Genomic DNA, 23,127 nt, shown 5'->3' with positions numbered 1-23,127 from the left:
TGCTGCTGGAAAGTTGGTTAGGATTGCACCCTATATCATTTTTCTATACTCCCGCTAACTGGGCAGAGAGGCACCTTTAAAAATATGCTCACCTTATGTTCAGCAGAGGGAGAGCAACTTTCCCTCTTCCACAAGTGCAAGAAGCCCTATGTAGGACTTGTAGGCCAGGGTCAGGGGTTAGGATACAACAGTGGCCTTCTCCACTGGTTCCATGCAATCCTGTTCCACCCCATTCCACCCACCCCCACCCAGAAATGCCCCCTCCTTACATCCTTTCCACACTTCTCCTGCTCAGTGCTGCACTGACCTCCCCCAGCAGCAGGAAAGGCTGTGGTGCCAGAACACCAGTGCAGGGGGTGGGCAGAAAGTGACAGGGAGAGGGAGAAAGGGGTGCAGATTAGGGCAGGGAGGGGTGTGTGTTGAGGCTGGGATGGGGACAGTACCAGCAACACGAGAACTCGTAATCTCCTTTCCCCCACAAACCAGTTCAGCCAGCGAAGGATTATCCTGAGCAAGGGAACAAATGACTAACTCCCCCCCCCAGCAGGATGCAGCATGCATACTGTCACTGAGTAACATTATTTTCAGGAGACATGAGAATTTCTGCAACCATTTTAAAGTCAGCTTCTTGCTGCCAGGTGGCAGTGACCGTCCCTATGTGTGTGTGTGGGGGGATGGGGGGTGAGGACGGTGGATAGGGCTGTTAATGTCATGTTCCAATCACCCACAGAGATGGTAGGCAGGGGTTGTAAAAATAAGGCCCACAGGCCAGGTGCGGCCTCCAGAAGCAATTTCTCCAGTCCCCGTTATAATTGAGGCCTCTCAGAATAATTGGGCTCTCTCATATTTTGACAATATGAACCAGATTTTTCTCTTCTGTCACTTGATGCTAATGAGTTTCTATGTGAGAACAAAGTGTTCTTTTCTGGCCATCATCTGCTTAATGATGTCACTTCCGGCCCTCAGCAGGCAGCATGAATGCAGACTTTGGCCCTCTGTATGAAATTTGACACCCCTGTGGCAGGCCTTTATTAAAGTGGTTGGTAGTTATGGCCACTAAGCATTTTACTCCCTCAAAATCATGGTGTAAATCCTGCAACATCATGATGTCATGTCACCTTCCTATACTGCATTTTAGGAGTGTAGACTTTAAAAATGTGTAATCAGCAAGGACCCTAGCTGTGAGCTGAACAATAGACGAAGCACGCCGTGTCACATATCCCATGTTGTTTGCTCTAAACCAGGTCACAAAGCCTCACTTGCAAGGTAGCGGCAACCTTCCAAAACCTGCCACATACAGGAACAAAAATGGCTCAAACTTCATTCCCATTTATTTTACATGATTATCCACATTCACTACATAAGGTGGGGGAGGGATTGGGTCCAGGGAGAGGGGCAAGATTGGTGGTGGGTTCAAAATATTATATGCAATGTATGTACTTACTTGCTTGCTTGCTTACTTACTTATTGGGGTTGTGGCAAGAAAATGATTGACGAGCACCGCTCTAAACTTTTAAAAATGACAATAGGATATACCGAGAGTTGCATTTCAATTTATGGCCCAATCTATTGGACAGAAATTTTTGTCCTTTTTCATCTCACAGCACTCTAACAAGGCACTAAAATTGTCAAGACACACTATCAGTTTCTTAATCATTTAAAAAAGTGATAGTTGATAAAGAAACAACAAAACAAAATGCATTATCGCAATCTGAAATGGAAAAACACATCCGACTCAAACAGCAGCTGACTGAAAAATGGCACAGGTTCTGCCCTCCCTCTCACTCCCCCAATGGCCCAATGAGCTTCCTCCAAACGCTCACAGGACATCTGTGTACCATTCATGGTGCACCACTGTGATACAGCACAGTGGTTGACAATTTCTGCTATTGGACCTTGCTGCCAGGGGAACTCACATTCCACGGTGGCTACTGCTGCAAAGCATGCTCCGGCAATGCCCAGGTAGCGTTCTGCCTAAGGACTGGTAGGAAGTCCAGAGCCTGCCTGCCTGCATTGATAATCCAGGAGGACCCACTGACGCAGGAAAGATGGCAGGGGAGGCAGGAAGGGGGAGGGGAGAGCAAGGCAATTACCTGATTTCTGAAATCAGGAGGTTGCACATATACTTCATGGCGTGTAACCCGTGATGAATTTTCCCTCTTCAAAATTGTCCAATCCATAAGAACAGCCCCGCTGGATCAAGTCATGGGCCCACCTAGTCCAGGTTCCTGTATCTCACGGTGGCCCACAAATGCCCCCGGGAACACACAAGAGACCTGCATCCTGGTGCCCTCTGCATCTGACATTCTGAGGTGCCCTACTTTGTGGGTTTTTTTTCCACAAAAGTGAGAATCTTTGAACCTTGAGCCCAGTTATGGAGAACGTCAAATTGGCATTTAAGACCACCTCAAACCTACACTGAAATTTCACTTCAGGCAAAATTCATTGAAGCAATAGAAACTACCGGTGTTGTTGGGGCGGGGGGGGGGAGGAGAAATCCATTTCATTTTCCCTGCAAACAGTGGCATATATGTTCCACCCATCTAATCAAAAAAACAAAAATAAAAGGACTTAGGCCGGGGCTAAACTGCTGCAGAAGTTGCCTGAAAGGCTTGTGTTGAGAGTCAAGTTCACAAGTGAATGGAGAAGGGATCCGCTGCATTCCGTATCCATGTGCTGTTCCCTGCGGCCAGAGATTACCAGATACAATGGAGGACAGAGTGCGTCTACCTTTAAAAATTGTATAGAAAAAGGAATTTTGGCAGCTGCAGCCTAACAGGGAGGAGTTCAAAAAGCTGCACATGCTGAAATTTCCTCTTCTATACAATGGTTAAAGGTAAAGGCACTCTGTCCTCCATTGCATGTGGCCAACCTGCCTGTAGCCCACCACCAATGGAGCTTTTCCAATCAGTGTTCTGATTCACTTCCACTCACTGGCACACAGAGCATCCAGGCAATGGCCATTAGAGAAAGAAGGGGGGGAACCCATCTATGGCTGCGTCTGTCTCACCCTTTGTCCTCCTCTTTCCCCTGCTTCACTTTGACTTGCATGGTCCTCTCTTCCTGATCATTTGAAACAGATCCAGTGGAAAGCAGGGGGCTGTGCCAAGAGCAGCCAAAGGTAAGGTAAGAAAAGGCAAAGGGGATGGAAGTAGTTTGTCCCCAACCCTCCATCCCACCCTAGACAGGCAGGCTTCGTTTCCCAGGTGGTAGGTATTGATGATTTCAGTAGGATGCTCCAGAAATGAAGAGGAACTCCAAACAGCATGAGCATATGGCTGGCTGGTAGCACCTCAGCCAAAGGACACTAGTAGTAGGAAGTACATACCTTATGTCAAGACTAACTTTGACAGCTGGTCCCGCCCCTTTTTACTGGAAATCCCACCCCCTAAGGGGTTCAAGTGACCCCTCAAACAACTCTCCCCACTGCCCCCCACCACTGGGGAGGGTTTTTGGGACACCCCGACATTTGGTTTGGCAGGAAAAGGAGCCCGCCAATGAAGTGTGGGAAAGGGGGTTCATGTGACCCCTCAAACAACTTGCCCCGTTCCCCTCGAACGCTAGGGAAGGGTTTTGTAGCACCTCGACATTTGGTTTGGCGGGAAAAGGAGCCCACCAATAAAATGTGGGAAAGGGGTTCATGTGACCCCTCAAACAACTGGGCCCGTTCCCCTCAACCGCTAGGGAAGGGTTTTGTAGCACCCCTGCATTTGGTTTGGCGGGAAAAGGAGCCTGCCAATGAAGTGTGGGAAAGGGGTTCATGTGACCACTCAAACAACTTGCCCCATTGCCGCCGACCAATAGGCGCAGGTTTCATAGCTCTTGGACCACCATGTGGAGCCAATGGGGAAAAAAGGGGGGAGTGGAAACAGTCCTTGTATTTAATGCCCAGGGTCTTTGGGGGGGAGGGAGAAAGCCACTCAGCCTTTGCGGTTGCTGCTGTTTTCTGCCATGGCCTCCCCTCTGAAAAGCTCACCTGCCTCGCCTTCTGAGATGGAGGCACCCCAGTTGGAGTGTGAATCCCCTGCCGGGGAGGAGAGTGAAAATCACACTATGGTGGTGGTCAAGATGGAGAGCCCTGAAGAAGAGAAGTAGAACATGCCACCTTCTGAGGGGGGGAGACCCCGGTCAGACCCGTGGATTCTCAAACCCTTCCGTGAGCAACTGTGAAGAAGCAGAAGCGCAAATGTGATGATGATGATGATGAAACTTCAGACGTGTTGCCGTTCCCATCTCTGAACCTGGTTTACCAGTTTGCAATGGAAGATGCACCCGTACCTCATGAAACTGATGCAGAGATTGAGCCGGTGGCAAAGGTAAATCTGTGCGCATGAGTGCATGCGTGTATACGTGTGTGTCTGTGTTGACTGATTTGTAAAAATAAAATAAAAAAATCTTATTTGTGTTTTTTTCTGTAGGCTTATTTCATTGGCTGAGAAGCAAGAAGCTTTCAAAACATTACGAAACATTTTGGGGGTTCTCCCGCTGGACAGACATAACAATTTGACATCACAGACAAGGCAGAGAATCACAAAGAGTGTGCTGAGAGCAACCCTGTACGCCATTGTGAAGTATTGTGTATCAAAATTTCTCGAGGTGTCCTGTGAGGGATGTCGAACGAAGGCCCCAAACCAGGATGCCCACATTTGCTTGGACTGGACTCAGGAGTTTATTCGAGATATGCTCACCTGTACCTAGAGAAACTGAAGCAGAGGTAAATCATTGTGCTTGAGTGCATACGTGAGTGTGTTGCCTGAAATGTAAAATCAAAAATACTTATTTTTTTCTGTAGGCTATTCCAAAGAAGGATGTGAAGCAAGATGCTTTCAAAACGTTACGAAACATTTTAGGGGTTCTCCCACTGGACAGACAGAACAAAAATCTGACATCACAGACAAGGCAGAGAATCACAAAGAGTGTGCTGAGAGCAACCCTGTACACCATTGTGAAGTATTGTGTGAGCAACTTTCTAGAAAATTTGTGTGATGGGTGTAGAAAAAAGGATCCAGCCCAGGGTGCTCATGAATGTATGGAATGGACTCAGGACTTCATAAGAGAGAAAATGTGCAGAGTTATGAATAGAATTGATATTGCATGCCTGGTGCATACCGCCCTCTGCATTGCGTTTTCACTGGGGTGTCTGGAAATAAAGCAGGATTTTCCAGTAATCCTTATGCGCATACTTCAGCAAATCCAATCTGATTCTGAGCCAATCAAAGCAAATGAGAAAATGATCAAATATGAAGATCACGTATTTTTGATTTCTGTTGAAAGAGTGGTCAAAGCCAAATCTTTTTGTTTTTCTGATGTAATATTAATGGAATAATAATGGAGTGGAATGGAATATTAATATATGGATCTTGCATGATTAGGAAAAAAAAGCAGAGAGAGAGAGAATGCTTATTTAAAAAAATGTGCATATTTAGGAATAAATTGCAGATCTTGCATGACTAGGGAAATGATGCTTTCAATGGAATTTTAGAAGTAGAGAGAAGACAGGTGAGAGAGGGATTGCTTATTAAAATTTGCATGTTTAGGAATAAAAAATATATTCTTTATACGAACTTTTGACTGTTCTGTTGCTTACAGGGGGATTAATTCAAATGAATTTAGAAGACATGGGCCTGGGGGGCATGGGAGAATAGAACCTGCTCACATAGGGGTTACACCTAAAAAAAAAGGACTGAAAAAATCAGAAGCTGATCAGACACATTTCTTTTCTATATGGGAAAACAATTTCAGCTATTTTATATTCTATGAGACTGGGAAGCAGATTCTGTGTCTGGATTTTTACACGTGCAAAAATCAGACACAGGTCAAAAACTGGGGTTAATCCAGGACTATTGCATTCTAATAACTTGGAAATTTTTCAAAACTTTTTTGACATGGGAAGCAGATTCTGTGTCTGGATTTTTACACGTGCAAAAACCAGACAGAGGTCAAAACTGGGGTTAATTCAGGGCTATTGCATTCCAATAACTTGGAAATTTTTCAAAACTTTTTGACATGAGAAGCAGAATTTGGGGTCTGTTTTTTACGTGTATAACATCCAACACCCATGACTTCTTTTAAGATTTATGGTGTGAAAATAAAAACATACTAACTTACCAACATTTTTGTTTATTGTATGGGCCTGGGAAGAAAAAACTAATTGGAATGTCCAGATGTGAGGGGTACAGAGATTTTTCCTATAAAAGGGGACACCTTATTGTGTGTGTCAGAACATCTTCCAAAAAAGAAGGCTGCAGTTCATTTGGTAAGCATATTGCTCTCTTTCTCTCCTTGCCTTGGAATTTGTATGTGTGGGGCGTGTATGTGAATCTGATAGAATTAAATATTGCTTCTATCTATCTGTATGTCAGAATCTGTATGTCAGACTGCTTTTATTCAAGGTTTGTATTTTTCAATCTGCAAGTGCTCTGGGACATTCTTGGTCTGAGAAAATCTTACACCTATATCGCTGGCTGCACAATTTTGTATGATTGTACTATGCCAGCCAGCATGTCTGTGTGAAAACTTGCCTGTGTGTGTGTGTGTGTGTGTGTGTGTGTGTGTGTGTGTGTGTGATCCTATTAGGACAAAATGTCTGGATTTTTGTGGGGTCTGATGTCTTTTTTTTAATTCTGTGCATGCTCAGGGGTTATGTAATGACAGGAGTTTTTAAAAAATCCTAGCTCTCTCTCTCCTTTGCCTTGGAATTTCTATGTGTGGGGCGTGTATGTGAATCTGATAGAATTAAATATTGCTTCTATCTATCTGTATGTCAGAATCTTTTATGTCTGTATGTCTTTTTTTCAGGTGTACAGTGCAAAAAAAAAATTGTTTGATTGATCAGTGGTGGAATGTCTGAGGACGACGATGGAAATTCACAGGAATCTGATGGTGAGAATCATCTTAAATAATAGTATCGTATTAATTTTTAAATGTACAAGATACATTTACATGTCTTCTTCTGTTTCAAATTTAGTGCTGTTTCTGGGGGCACTGCAGGAATCAACTGCTAAACCAGGTATTTGCACAGTTGAATTTTTATCTTCCTTTCTAAGATAAAAACTGAGCAAGCAAAAAAAATATGGTTCTTTTATGTTTTTTCAGATCCACTTTCTCAAGCAGGCCCTGCTATGTCAGATGGCAAAATTGGTAAGAGGGGCCTATAACATTTTAACTGGAAAGTTACTGAATAATCAAGCCTATTTTTAAAATTTGATTTTCCACATTTTTACAGGTTGTAAGGAAAAGGTATTCACTTTTCGAAAAGGTAAAACTGTGCCTATATTTTTTTAAAAAATAAGTTTCTAGAGTTTCTTTAAAAATCTAGTAACGTGGCCTTCCTTTTCTTTTTAAAGTAACTGGTGGAGTATCTTCAAGTACCAGATTAACCCCCCCCCCCCAGTTCTGATGGTTTATCCTCAGCAACTAGTTCTGGTTTGTGTTACTTTACCTCATATTTTATTTAAAAATCAAGAAACTGTGTATCCTACATAATCCATAATTATTTTTACTGTTTTAATTCTTTTTTGAAGGAGAATCTTCTCCAGCTCTATTCAAAAGAGGTAAAAATTCCTTTTCACCTGTATGACTTGAATTTTGGTCATTATCCAGCTAGGACAATGGCTGTGTGTGTGTGGGTGGGTGGGGTGGGGCTGTCAGCAGAGGCCTCTCTTATTCAATGTGGGCCTGTGTGCCTTTACACTTTACAAGTGGCCAGTGCAAATTGTTTGAAATCTCTGATTTTTGGGAGGGAGGGGTTGGGGATGTTTTTTAACGTGTTTTGTGATCTTGTGTGAATCTGTTAGAAATAAAAAAAATGCTGCCTTTATTCATGAGGGGTAGATGGTCAGGCTGCACAGTTTTGTTTTTTTTTGGAATGTTCCTTTTCACCTGTATGACTTGAATTTTGGTCATTATCCAGCTAGGACAATGGCTGTGTGTGTGTGTGTGTGTGTGTGTGTGTGTGTGTGTGTGTGTGTGTGTGTGGATGGGGTGGGGCTGTCAGCAGAGGCCTCTCTTATTCAATGTGGGCCTGTGTGCCTTTACACTTTACAAGTGGCCAGTGCAAATTGTTTGAAATCTTGATTTTTTGGGAGGGAGGGGGTGGAATGTTTTGAGCATTTTCCAACACTGCAAGGGCCTATGTGAATCTGTTAGAATTAAATATTGCTTCTCTCTATCAGAATCTGTATGTCAGACTGTTTATATTCAAGGTTTGTATTTTTCACTCTGTATGTGCTCAGGGGCTAATATTGACAGGAGTTAAAAAAATCCTAGCTGTCTCTCTCTTTCAGGTGTTGAATTTTGTGTGAGGTGCATGACTTTTGCTTTTTTTCCCATGGAATTTGACTGCCCCCTTGTGTCAATTTGATAATAATAATAAAAACTTTATTTTTATCCCGCCCTTCTCCCAAAAAGGGACCCAGGGCGGCTGGTGATGAAGGCTGGTGATGAAGGGGCTGTCTTGAATTTTGGCCATAGGGCAAAAAATGTTGTCTTTTTTTTCCAGGTGTACAGTGCAAAAAAAAATAAATTGTTTGATTGGTGGAATGTCAGAGGAAGATGAACCAAATATTTCACAGGAATCTGATGGTGAGAATCATCTTAAATAATAGTATCCTATTATTTTTTTAAAGTACAAGATACATTTATATGTCTTCTTCTGTTTCAAATTTAGTGCTGTTTCTGGGGGCACTGCAGGAATCAACTGCTAAACCAGGTATTTGTACAGTTGAATTTTTATTTTTTTATTTCCTCTGAATATTGAGCAATTCAAAATGGTTCTTTTTTTTCAGATCCCCCTAGGCAGTCAGGTGACAATTCAGACTGTATGAAAAAGACTTTCATATTTCGAAAAGGTAAAACTGTGCATATTTTTTAATTAAGTTTCTTTTTAAAATAAGTAAAGTGATCCTACTTATTTTTATTTTAAAAAAAAAAACTGTAGGACTTCCTTCAAGTACCAGATTAACCCCCCCACCCAGTTCTGATGGGTTATACTCAGCTTCCAGTTCTGGTATGTGTTACCTCATATTTTATTTAAAAATCATGAAAGTAGATATACTATATAATCATAATTATTTTTACTGTTTTATTTCTTTGTTTTGAAGGAGAATCATCCCCCACCCTTTTCAAAAGAGGTAAAAATTCTGTTATTGCTCCCCTTTTTTATTGCACATTTATAACCATTTAATATAAAATTAAATTTCTGATCACTTCAGCTAAAGGAATTATTGATACAGCTCTTACCAACAGATGTGATAGTGGTTCAGGCGTCTTTAAAAGAGGTAATGAACCTGATTAATAACAATAAAAAATTAAAAAGATTTTCCTTTTTTTCTTTTAGTTGCTAGAGGGTCACCAAAATCCTGCACAGGGGGAGGTAATCCTAGGCCTTTTTTTTATGGAGGTCAGATTTTTTTTAAAAAAAGAAAACTGATTTTAAAATTTTGGTTTTTCCACATTCAGGAAATACTGGCCCTGTGCAAAATCACGCAGGTGTTAATGGACCCCGAGGAAAATCTCCATTGAGTCCAAAGCCTAGCATGTCCAAACCACCTGCTCTGGACAGTCACAAAAAAGGTAACTACCTGTATAAATTACATAATAGGAATATTTTTAATGGGAAATCCTATGCCACTATTTTCTAGCGATTTTAAATTTTGGTTTGTCTACCTTTAGGAAATCCAAGGCCAATGCCTCCAGCACCTGGTAATGTGGTCCAAAGAAACATTCCCATGTCACCAAGACCTAGTACCTCGACAGCGGGGAATCAGAAAGGTATCAGCTGTTCCATTTCCAGCCTGTATAAACTAAAAAAATAAAATTAATATTGGGTTGGGGTGTGGTAATCTGATGCCTCTTTTTTCCTAGGAATGTCAGATTTTTAAAAGAAAATGATTTTAAAATATAGTTTTTTCTACATTCAGGAAATACTGGGCCTGTGCAAAATATTCTTCAAATAAAAGCTGCTGGGGGGCCTTCTACTTCTAATGTAGCAACTGCTACCAACCAGAAAGGTAACAACTTGTATAAATTTATCCACTAAATTTGACAAAAAAATATTTCTTTACTCCTTGGGACTGGATGCCTTTAAGAGGAGACTGGAGGAAAAAATCCATTGTGGGTTACAAGCCAGGATTTTAGAAGTGGACTATGCAAGGGACTCTCTTTTTTACCTGGTGTGAGATACAGGTTGCAGGACTAGGTGGGGGCCTATGGTCTGTTCTTATGATAATAAATTGCCTATTTTAGTTATGTAGTCTCCCCATTCAGTAAAAGAAAATTATGCCTTTTCCTTCTAGGAACTGTCACACCTACTGGCAGACTGCTCCCTGACCAGAAGCATCATGTTGCTGCCTTGTCTGAAAGTGAATCTGAAGATTTTGCTCCGAAGAAAAACAGAAGAAAACCAGAAACCTTGACCCAGATGAATGTTTTGAATTGGGTGGATTATTGAACGAGTGTATGAATTCTGTTATTGAGAAGGAGAGAAAATTCTCAGCTCAGCTTAGCTACTGGAATTCAGAGTTAAAAAAACACTGTTGCTCGTTGTTTCAGGGGAAGGGGCTTGATAAAGAGATGCTTGTTTCTTTTCAAGAAAATATTAAACATTTCCACATCTATCCTGATAGTCTGCAGGGGGACCTGAGCCAGACACCACACAAGTCTCCACTTGATGCAGGGGTGAATCAGGTTGGGGCAGGCTTCCCACACTCCCCACAGGACTCCTCTGATTCAGAGGATGATGATATACGGCTTTCTCCCATCCCCCAGGGGTCACCTGTTCATACACCAGATGCAGGTGTTGATATGGTTGAAGACCATTCTGATAGTGGCTATTCCTCCAATTCAAACCCTGTGTCCGATAGCGGTTATTCCACTATGAACACTACAGGGGGGAGGAGGAGGAGGAGCCTGAACCAAGAGTCTACCTGGAAAGGGAGGGTCGCTGGGAATGGCATGCTCCGAGACTACCAGTCTCCCGATACACTTTTTCCTTCCGCTTTGTAAACCTGGAGCGTTTAAGTCACCCCCTGTTGGTTGAACACGCCATAATAAATAACATTCAGGAATTAATGGATGAATTACGTAGCGAAATAGATCCGGGGGATTTAGTACAACTGCGTCTTGAAGGAGCGGGGTTAAATAACCCCCTCTTCTCCTTGAGGAGACACATCAATGCTCTGGACGCTGCATCATTTTTTGCTAACATAGGGAATCTCATTCAGAGCAATGCAGAAGTTCATCTCCATGGTCAGTTGCGTCTCATTGTTTCAATTATCAGAAACAGGGGTGGGAGGGGCCAAAGAGTGCTAAGCACTGTCCTTTATAGCAAGATCATAGAAAAGAAAAGACAACACCTTGTTGACCTGAATAATGAGGACAGCAACCTTTGCTTTGGGGGGAGTCTCTTAGCAATCATAAATGGCCAAGGGTATACTGATTTTCATTTATTACAGATGGCAAGACAGCTGTATGCAGCAGTTGGGATTGCCCCTGATTAAAAAATACTACTATCAGACCTGAGGAGATTTGAAAGGTATTTACAAGTGAATATAGGGGTTGTCCTATATGGTGATAAAGGCTGGGAAATCTTCAGATCGGGCCCACTTATACATGATAAGTCCTACTTTCTAGTGCTACACGATGAACATTATTATGGTATTCTAAACATGAAAGGATTCTTTGGTTCTAGAAATTATTGCTCCATCTGTGAAACTCCTTATGCTCATACACACACTTGTAGGTTTCGCTGTCGTTTTTGTTTACAGAGGCAGTGTACCAGGGAGGTGAAGGTGCGGTGTGAAAGCTGCAGACTGATATGCCCTTCTCGGGCCTGTTTAAATATCCATAAAAAATTAGCGGCCAAAGAGGAGATTGACTGTTTCTCTAAATGGCTGTGTGAAGAATGTGGAGGTTATGTCGCTAAAAGACACAAATGCAAGCCACAAAAGTGCTTGGAGTGTCTCAGTATTCCTTTACCTGACCATCTCTGTTACATTCCTCCTCTTAGGGAACCTGAACTTTCAGACAAGTATATCTTTTTTGACTTTGAGTGTACTCAGGAGACAGGAATTCACTTTCCCAATTATATATATGCGATGGGGACAAAGGAAGGGAAAACTTGGGAGTTTAAGGGCGAAGGCTGTCTTTCAGACTTCATTTCAACTTTTATCTCCCCAAAGTTCAAAGGATTCACCTTTTTGGCACACAATGCAAAGGGGTATGATAGCTACTTTATCTTAAACCAGATGGTGAAGGAAAGGATGGATGTGAAACTTATTGTACAGGGAGGTAAACTTTTGTGCGTGACGGTGAAAAAATTGAATTTAAAATTTATCAACTGCCTAAACTTCCTCCCCATGAAGCTTGGGAAACTTCCCAAGGCTTTGGGGTTTGAGGGCTGTAAAGGATATTTTCCCCATTTTTTTAACACTGCTGAAAACTGGGATTACCAAGGCCCTCTCCCCCACCCGAAATTTTACGGGTATGACACCATGATGCCTGATGAGAAAAAAGATTTTCTCACGTGGTATGAGGAAAATAAGAACAGCATTTTTAATCTCCAGAAAGAGCTAGCGCATTACTGCCAACAGGATGTAAAAATATTGAGGAAGGCCTGTATGTTGTTGAGGGATGAAATCCTACGGATGACTAAATCGGGAGGGAGGGACGGGCTGGATCCGTTTCAATACTTAACCATAGCTAGCGTCGCAATGGCCATGTTTAGATACATGTTTTTAGAAAGCAATGCTATCGCTATTCTACCATGGGACAACGACGACTTGATAAAAAAGCGATTTTCCTCTGCGGCTATATAATGGCTGATGTATCTGGAGCATAAAAAATCCATCGAGATCAGACACACTCTGAAAGGGGGAGAATTTTGGGCAGGAGAATATTATCTGGATGGCTATGAAGTGATTGGGGACAAACCAACAGCTTTTGAATTTTACGGGTGTTTTTATCACGGCTGTCCCATTTGTTACAAGGATACGGAAATAAACCCCCTCAGGAACACAACCTACCATATGCTTTATTATGAGACCAAGCGTAGGGAGTATGAGATCAAAGATATGGGGTTTGAGATCATTACCATTTGGGAACACGAATGGAGGGAAATGTTAGCCGGTGATGCAGCGCTTAAAGCATTTCTATCTGAAATAAACCCTCCGCAACCTCTGCAACCTAGAGATGTGCTGTTTGGTGGGAGAACAAATGCCTTTACCCTCTATTACAAGCCCAAAGAGGGGGAGGAAATATGTTATTATGACTTCACGAGCCTGTACCCTTATGTAAACAAAACAAAGAAATATCCTTTGGGGCATCCTGAAATTATCACCAAGAACTTTAAGCCCCTGTCTTGCTATTTTGGTGTCGTGAAAATGAAAGTGCTCCCCCCGAGAGGACTCTTTTTCCCTTTATTACTGGTTAGGGTGAGGGGGAAGCTCATGTTCCCTTTGTGCAAGAAATGTGCGGAAACGAGCCAGCAAGAACCCTGCTGTCACTCTGATGAGGAACGCGCCATCATAGGTACATGGTGCACTTTTGAGGTGATGAAAGCCCTGGAAAAGGGGTACAGGGTCTTGGCAATTTCAGAGATATGGGATTTTCCTGGCAAATCTGACGAGTTGTTTTCTGGTTACATTAAAATGCATCTACGTCAGAAACAAGAAGCCATGGGCTATCTCTCGTGGTGCACGGATGAGGCGAAAAAGAAACAATATATCTCTGATTATCGTGAAAAAGAGGGCATTGAATTACGCCCCCAAAAGATCGCGGTGAACCCCGCAAAGCGCCAGATAGCAAAGTTGTTTTTAAATTCTTTGTGGGGAAAATTCGCTCAGCGCTCTAACTTGCTGAACAGCAGCATCGTGAGGGACCCTACTCAGCTTCTGGAGTATGCCTTTTCACCTGCCTATGAGATTTCAGGGTTTGAAATTATTGACGACGAGGCAATCACTGTGTCTTGGAGAAATTCATCAGACAGGTACACACGGTCCGGTAGAACAAATGTACTAATAGGGGCTTTTACAACCGCATACGCGCAATTAGAACTTTACAACTTGCTGGAACAGTTGGGTGACAGGTGCTTGTACAATGACACAGATTCTGTTTGTACATTGTGAGGGGGACTGGCGTCCCCCCCTAGGAGACTACTTAGGGGATCTGACAAATGAGATTCCCCCAAATGAACGCATCACAGAGTTTGTGTTAGCTGGTCCAAAGACCTATGGCCTGAGACTGTCCTCCGCGAGGTCTTACATGAGAGTGAAGGGCATTACGCTCCACGCTCAGAATTCTGAAAGGTTCCATTTCGATAGTCTGAAACAGATGGTTCTGGACTATGGAACGGGATCTAAAGAAATTGTTCTGCAGCAGAGGGGCATTCTGAGAAATAAAAAGATGTGGTGTATCGAAACAGGCGGTCTGAAGAAGACGCTAAGGGTTGTATATGATAAGAGGGTCCTTCTGAAAGACTTCAGAACTCTCCCTTACGGGTATTAAGATGGATGTGCGGTGGAAACACCCTTTTTCGGCCATTTTAGCAGGGCCTAGCAACTGCGGGAAAACGTATTTTATAAAAAACATGTTGGATCACGCGCATACTGTGCTCTCTGTTGTTCCTGAAAATATTGTATGGTGTTATGCATGCTGGCAGCCTATGTATAAGGAGCTCCTTCAGAAGTACCCCCACATATGTTTTATGGAGGGGCTCCCTGTGACGTTTAATGATGATGAAATACTACCCCCAAATAAAGTGAATCTTGTTATCGTGGATGACCTCATGGCCTCTGCTTCTTCCAGCACTGAGATCGCTGATGTTTTTACCAAGTATGTGCATCATCGTAATTTAAGTATTTTTTTAATCACACAGAACATTTTCTTCCAGGGAAAATCCAATCGCACCAATACCTTAAACGCAAAATACATGGTGCTCTTCAAAAACCCCAGGGACAAACTACAGATCGTTACACTGGCACGCCAAATGTACCCTGGAAACATTCAGTTCTTTCTAGAGAGTTTTCAGGACGCTACCGCAAAACCTTATGGGTATCTGATGGTAGACTTAAATGCTTCCACGCCTGAATCTTTCAGATTGAGGACGGGGCTTTTCCCACCAGACTGGCCGGTCATATACACTATGAAAAAAAGAAACTTGGAGCCCTTTACAAAAGCAAGTGAGTTAACCCATAGGGCATTCAAATGTAAGCGCGTCCTCCTCACAGCAACATGTCTATCTGCGTGAGAAGAAATCTACCCCTTTTACAGCTGCTTATCAAGGCCCCCCCGTGACAGAGAAAAGCCATTCTGTGCGCGGTTCCTCACGATCTCGTCTCGGCTATCTCAGAAATTGCACTCAACACTTTAAAAGGTAACATTCCCTTATCTGGCAATCAGATTTCTCAACTGGGAAAAAACCGCTCACTCATCAGAAAACTGAGTAATAAACGGCTATCATTAAGAAAAAAGAAGCAGCTGGTAAATCAATCTGGAGGGTTTCTAGCTCCCTTGTTTAGCTCTCCCCCTAGTCGCAGAGCTTTTACGTAACCGTTGATGGAACACGCTGAAAAAATGTTCCTTGTACCTAGCCACCAGTTAGAGCAACTGAAAAATCGTTCCCCAGGAGAAGAAAACATCAAAACTACAGCCCTCAGTTCCTTAGATGCTGACATGCGAAATGTTTTACAGAGAAGGGACTTAACAGAATATGAAAAGGTAAAACAATATTCCGCTCTGCTTCAAAAATATCTAACTCATGTGAAACAGGGGGAATCTGAAAAAGGACATCTGACCTTGTCGTTACCAGCAGCAATGCCTGCAGAACCGGCTGAGACAACTACCAAAGCACATGTCTCTTCAGATCCAGACAGTGTATATCATGAAGTCTTGGACAGTTTGTCTGTCAGATATAAAAACCCTGCGAAGATAGTACTAAACAAAATGATGCAAAACAAGTCTGTTTCTTCGTGGAATGAAAAGGGGGCTTTTGTTTACAAAGGGGAAACTATCCCTGGCTCCAACATGTTGGGCTTGGTGAAAGGAATCACACAAATCCATGCGCTGCCAGCTGCGCGCACGCCTAAGGGTTGGGATGTCTTTCTGAAGGCAATGGCTGAACTAAATATCCCATCCACGGTTGTCGGCAACCCGGGAAACAGGACCTCTTTGGACCACTTGAAAAACCCCAGCCCCGTGATGGAAATAAAACATACTCCCAAGGCTTCCAGAAGATCTTCTAAAAAGCAGAGACAATCTAGTTCTGTACCATGGCTGACCTTATAAAAAATAAAAGCACTTTTTTAAAAAAAAAAAAAAAACACCCTGTTTTGACTTTTTTTTTTCTTTTAAACCCCCTCAGAGAGGGGTATCTTTTTTATTGAAAGCCATGCCCATGAAAATTACTACATGACACACAGGTTTGGGGCTGATAAGAAAACCGGGAGGCTAGTTGTGACATGTTCTGCTTCTTTTTTACAAATAGCAGTACCATGCGGTCGTTCCTTAGCAAATCATTGGAATAGAGTTCTTGAATCTGGTTAAAAGTTAGCCCCTTACACCGTTGGCGCAGAAAAAACACACAGTGGTAACCGCAGGTTGCAGAGTCCGGGTATTGTACTTGCTTTGCTTGATATGTCGTTACAGGGCCACATGTTCTTAAAAAATCCATGATTGCCTCGGGGAATCGGGGATGGTCTGGCGGATGGCCGTAGGAGTCAAAAAACTCTACCTGGTTTTCTTCTGACAGGTACAAAGCTAGCCAGTGCTCTCCCGGGCGATCATGAGGGTCCGTGTTGACCACCAATCCCGTGGGCCTCTGTAGCTGGTTAGCTTTAGGAAGCTGGTCACAAGGAAACACTCCCTTGAATACCTTATGGGTGGCGGGGTCAATGGACAGCAGCCACGTTAACTGTAGAGTGTCCATGTCACATATAATCAAACAGAACATTCCTCTGGTTATTTATTTCAATTATGTTGTCAAAACCCTGTAGACGATCATGTTAACGGTCTGCGGGAGGGGTATGGCAAACCGAACTTCTGCCCTAAGGTTCCCCGTGTTGATCAAGGAATAGTGCTCGCCGCATTCCTGGTCAGGGGACAGGTCGAAGGCAAAGAGCGTGTACCCCTCGCAAAGTCTTCTCTGTTGACTATCAGCTCCTTGTCTTTCATGTGCTTACCAGAGGCGTGCACCAGGCTCATGTACTCCCTCACACAGCTTCCTTCCTGAAAGTCTGGTTGAAACGGCTTTGCTGGGATTTGGTACCCCGACAGGTAAATAGCAAAAAAATTGATGTCATAATGCTTAAAGTTAAACGGGTTTTTGCTGAAGGTTCCGCTGAAAGCGTCGTTGTCCACCAGGCCGATCACGAACATCTTCGGCAATTGTCCCAGAAACAGGTTCTCCTGGTTACTAACGCGACTCCCCGCCGGGAGACTAAACACTTTCATACTGACATGGTCCACGGGATACTTGGCGGTGGCTGTAAGCAAAGCTTCAGCATGCCCCAGCCGTACCCCCGGGGAGACTCTCACCTTCTTTACAAACAGCGACGCTGTCAAAAGCTTCAACTTGTAATGGACGTTTGCGTCATCAGTCATCATGCAGAATCTGTCTTTGCTCCGGGTGAGTTTAATTTTCACGTCCACCCTGTTTAACAACAGTTTTTCCTGAAAAAAGAGGTCCGCGTGGAGATGACCCAGGAGTTCTATTTTTCTGCTTTCAGCAATCAGTCCCACTCTTTTAATAAACTCTTCGTTTTGCCCATCCAGGTCCGCTGAGTCATGTTCACCAGGTGTGTCTTTGTAAAACATTCCTGCAGAGAACTGACTGGAAAGTGCGTATTCGCCGTAGTTTAGCACAGACTCGATGAAAGCCCTATAGGGATAGCAGTTGTTGCTCTGGCTGATGAGTCTGTCTCCCAGGGTCACGTCCAGCTGACTAAAAATGGAAGCGATAGGGTAGTTCACCAACGCCACTTCTGCCTGTCGATCAATGTTACCCCCATCTTCTTTTACAATTTTACATCTCAGGTAAAGTAGAGTGTTGTTTAAATCCAAATAATCCTCCCCATTTCCCGCAATGAAAAACTCCAATGATGAAGACTCCATCACAGCCGTCAACGGAGGCACCTCCACATAAATGCTTCCTTCAATGCTGGTCTGCGTAGGGGCTATTTGGAACAGGTCTAGTTCAGATTTTGTACACTCTTCTGAGCAACCGTGAATTAAGGCAATGGTCGTTTTTTAAAAAATATGTCTCTAGAGAGGACTCTCTTTCTGCATCTTGGCTTCCGAGCTTTTCTCTTCTGTGTAGTCCTTCGACTTTTAGCCCTTCTTTTAAAGGGGCGGGGTGGTCCTGTCAGCAGCGCTCGTGATGCTTTTCATTTAACCGCTTTCCTTCTTTTCACGTACATCAGACCCGACCCCTTCTGTGGTATAACTTTATTCAATACGGCCTGAGAAACGTTTCCAACCACGTCCCGAGTAATATTGCGGGCAGCTAATTTAATGTGCGGTTTAATAATCTCTAACCCCCTCCTCAAAAGGGGAACCGCCTTTCGAAAAAGACTTCGGAATATGCCTCCGACCCCCGCTCCATACATAACAGGCGCTGCATGAAATCCTTGAAGTCCATGCCCAGCCTGCACCCTGTAGTAGTTGGTAAAAAGGGCCGGGTCCCCATAGCGTTTTAGAAGGACCATGTTTTTTTTTAAATATCCTGATTTTCCTGGGACGGAAGTGTAGCTTCACAACCACTTTGCCGAAATGAAATGACACGTTTTTGTTCTGGTCTGTCTTTATCTCCACAGTGATGCTGTCTATATGGTCCCTGCATACGCCTACACAGTGCGGTCTATCATAAGTCACTGTAACTCATTCACCGTTCTTGCCGCGAATAGGAACACATTGCAACAGAGGCACATAAAAGTCCCCCACGACCTGGTGGTCTATAATGTCTGTGTAAAGGTACAGGGTGCTAAACCCCCCTGTAATATCCGCAGTGAAGGTTGATTTTCTAGTGGTTAAACTCGTGTCCAGCCCTAATATATGAGACAGTTCCGCTTCTGCTTCAATTTTGTGAAGCGATGGGGCAATAAGATAGACCTTCCTATCCACAGAATCATAGGTCAGAGATGTATCAGGTGGAGGATTTATATGACTCTTTATTACCTTGTTCATATTATCCAGTATGTCAGGTACTGAAGCGTAATAACCCCTCCGTAGAGTGAATAGCCATTCTGTCCTTCCATCGTCAATTTGAAACTTTCTATCGTCTGTGAGTGTGTCCCAGGTGTGAGGGTATTGTATCTCTGCTAACCCCACTTCCCACTCCCCCGGCAGATCCAGGGAGCATGCCAGCCGGATCGTGAAGGCAGCACTGGTGTTCTGATCAAATATTTTATTGCAAGCGTTGCTAGGAAGGGTGATGTAAAAATCATTTTCCACCATTTTCCCCCTTCTCTACTTAGCTTCACACAGTTCAGAGTCTGCGACCCAACTATTAAATTTGTCAGGCCACCCTAACCATTTCACCAAGTGTTGCTTTTTTCCATGCGTATTTGGAAAGTATATCCACCACTGTTAAAATGTACTTGTATCCCGCGTTGTAGTTAGAAAACTGTTGCATATCCACTAATTCACCTGCCATGGCGCATCCATTCCCGAAACAACCGTTTTGTTTCTCTTAAATCGTACTCGGTGCTGTTTGTGCAGTGTGTAAGCATCTTGCTCTGCAAGCCAGTCCCGAACATGTTTTTGAGTCAGAGATTTACTTTGCTTTTTGGCCTCTCGAAAGAGCGTGTTTACCCCTACAAAGCTCCCGACCGCCCTGGGTGTATAATATATATTTTTTAAAATTTCCTCATGCTTTTCCATGGCACCAGTTAGCACAAAAATGCGCACAATCAGATAACGTAAATCTGTTTTATTTTCTTCTTCACAGTTATTTTCATTCCTCCTCCGGCTTTTTAGGGAAGCACGAACAGCCTAACGGCTCACTGAGAGTCATGCGCCCAAAATCCTCTTCCTAGACAAGACAAAAAATCATGTCTCACACATTTTTTTTTCCCCTCAGTGATCGAGGTGTCTAGTTATATTTCAGACCCCCCCCCCATAAAATTTTACATACAGACATGCACGGACACCACTGCGGTGACTTTCCAGATAACTTCACTGGTATCCCCATCAGCCGACCAATCTAGTGGCACAACATCTAGTTCCCGCATCTGATTTTTTTTAAAAAAAGAAAAATGCAAAATATTACCACTCCACCTCATGTACCCGATATCGAAACCCTCCCCCCAAAAAACAGCGCTTTTTTTTTTTTTGCTTACCATGGACTGTGTCCAATAGGGTGCTGAATCCACTTCACTTTCCTGGTTGTCAGACAGAGAACTACCCCTGTATAAAACCCCCTCTGGAGGTCCAATACATGGCTCTGGTTCTTCACTCTCCAAGGGGACCTTTCAAATTAAATCATCCATGTGTGTACCCCATTCAAGTGAATTACTACGCAGATCCACGGCGTTATAAAAATTGATACTTGTACCCAAGCACTGCCCGTCTACAGTCTCTATTTTTTATTTTTTTATTTTTTTTACACTCGGGCTGGGGCCTTAAATACAGGGGCATGCCAGGGCATGCCCAGACATGTTCCTGAAAGCCTATTCCTATTGGTTCATTCCTCCCTCCTCCCCTCAAAAAACATACATTGTGGGTCTTCCATTTTCTTTTATTTTTTTAAAAAATCATACAAAGGTTTTCTTACATCTCCTTCACTTGTCATGAACACTTAGACAGCAGTGCCCTCTTGCAAGAAACTTTTGATACTTTTTTTTTAGAAACCACGGTATATACATACTCAAGGTAAGTGTAATCCTCCCCGTTCACCAATGTATTAAGCCAAACCAGCGGGTCAGCAAAGATATTCATGCTAGCGAACAGGCTTAAAATATAATCAACGGTTGTGGCGGTCAGATGCAAAAACCGAAAACTGTAAGCTATATTAATCACAGTGTTCAGAATTTCCTTCAGGTAGATTCTTTTACACACAACTTCAAACAATCCTAATCTATCAAAATTACTCCATTGTCTGCAAAAGTGGGCTTCCTCTTCCTTGGATTTAATTTTACATCCAATGCAATGGTCAAGTAAATACCCCTTATAGCAATGCTTAAGAATCACATACACTGTAGCTCTGATCAGTGATTTCATAGCGCCTGAGCGGCAATTGGGGGTGAAATGCTCCACCTGGGCCTTCTGAAGGCCTAAAATTTCATGGAAACTTGTACGGCCTTTTTCTTCTTGATTTTCTGGAACCTTCCCAGTGTTTGGAGATCCGGGACATTCTTTCTCCTTTTAAAAATATATATATATATAAAACAATCTTAATTTCTAGTCCATTAATACAGTTGCAATGAGGATCATCCATAAATGTAAAAATGTTACCTGAGCAATCTTAATTGATGCGGCCTTAGGATACTCGGACACTGAGTGGAAAAGCGCAAACCCACAGTCACAGCCGGCTGGGGGAAAACGCACAGTCTCTTCATCCAACACTAGCTTGTAAAGAAGCTCCATAGGTATCAGCCTACGAAAATCACCACTGACATCGATTTCACAGCAGTGGCTTTTCTTCCTCGGAGGAGAATCCGTCAATCACTCAAAGCCTGAAGCCCGGTAGGGAAAATTCTCAAACACTGATCTAAGCGCGCTAGTGTTAGGCGATTCAGGGTTATCCATGGTCTCCCACCCCTCAGAAGGCGGCACGTTCTCCTTCTCTTCTTCGGGGCTATCCATCTTGACCACCACCATAGTGTGATTTTCACTCCCCTCCCCGGCAGGGGATTCGCACTCCAACTGGGGAGCCTCCATCTCAGAAGGCGAAACGGGTGAGCTTTTCAGAGGGGAGGCCATGGCAGAAAACAGCAGCAACAGCAAAAGGCTGAATGGGTTTCTCCCTCCCCCCCAAAAGGCCCTGGGCCTTAAATATAAGGACATGTCCAGACCTGTTCCCACTCCCCCTTTATTCCCATTGGCGCCACACGGTGGTCCGAGAGCTATAAAACCTGTGCCTATTGGTCAGCGGTGATGGGACGAGTTGTTTGAGTGGTCACATGAACCCCTTTCCTACACTTTATTGGCAGGCTCCTTTTCCTGCCAAACCAAATGTAGGGGTGCTACAAAACCCTTCCCTAGCGGTCGATGGGAGTGGGAGCAGTTCTTTGAGGGGTCACATGAACCCCCTTTCCCACACTTTATTGGCGGGCTCCTTTTCCCGCCAAACCAAATGTCGGGGTGCCACAAAACCCCTCCCTAGCAGTCGAGGGGAACGGGGCGAGTTGTTTGAGCGGTCACATGAACCCCTTTCCCACACTTTATTGGCGGGCTCCTTTTCCCGCCAAACCAAATGTCGGAGTGCCCCAAAAACCCTCCCCAGTGGTGGGGGGCAGTGGGGAAAGTTGTTTGAGGGGTCACTTGAACCCCCTTAGGGTGCGGGATTTCCGGTAAAAAGGGGCGGGACCAGCTGTCAAAGTTAGTTTTGACATAAGGTATGTACTTCCTACTACTACTGACACTCAACACTTCAAACAAAGGGCAACAGCACCTCAAACAAAAGACAAAGGCTGCAACAAGAAGATGTCCCAGTAGGCTCCTGAACCAGTCCTGAGATTCATGGGGGGGGGGGGGGTTCAAAGAGTCCAAAAATAAATAAGAGAAGCCAAAGTAGTGGGGGGGGACTGGATATTCATCACACAAGGAAATGTACAATCCTGGCCTTAGTAATTTTTTCGAATGGCTCTGAATGCTGCTCACCTGTAGTGGTGGGCCTGGAGGAGGCATGGAGTAAAAGTACCAGGTGTTGCACGTGTAGGTCTTGTGGGGGTGGCAGCTGCTCTGGCAGGGGGAGGGAAGGATAGGATTGTGTCATTATTCAGGCAATTAGGCTACAATTGGATTCACACTTTTCTGGGTGTATTAGGGCCCAGTCCCATCCAACTTGGCAGGTGCGATAAGGCTGCAATGCCGTCCTGAGGTAAATGTTTCCTTACTTTGAAAAAGCTTTCATGACAGCTACACCACTGAAGAATGCCCTGTTGATACTACTGCATCAGCCCTGCAAAGTAGGAC

At 43.6% G+C, this 23,127-nt stretch overlaps 1 protein-coding gene across 1 annotated transcript; it reads right to left on the bottom strand.

The window, feature by feature from the left end:
- Positions 1-17,058: 17,058 nt before the first annotated feature.
- Positions 17,059-18,105, bottom strand: LOC136652940 (uncharacterized protein F54H12.2-like). Its single transcript, XM_066629862.1, has one exon. It carries the CDS (start codon positions 18,103-18,105, stop codon positions 17,059-17,061), a length of 1,047 nt encoding a protein of 348 aa, XP_066485959.1.
- Between the last annotated feature and the right edge of the window lie 5,022 nt (positions 18,106-23,127).

The sequence above is a fragment of the Tiliqua scincoides genome, chromosome 5 (assembly GCF_035046505.1).
Source record: "Tiliqua scincoides isolate rTilSci1 chromosome 5, rTilSci1.hap2, whole genome shotgun sequence".
Lineage (NCBI taxonomy): Eukaryota > Metazoa > Chordata > Lepidosauria > Squamata > Scincidae > Tiliqua > Tiliqua scincoides.
Note: the sequence above shows the minus strand (reverse complement) of the source record. Positions and strands in the feature narration are given on the sequence as shown.

Excerpts from the sequence above, each read along its gene's own strand:
- LOC136652940 (XM_066629862.1), bottom strand. The coding sequence starts at position 18,105 with ATGGAGTCTTCATCATTGGAGTTTTTCATTGCGGGAAATGGGGAGGAT.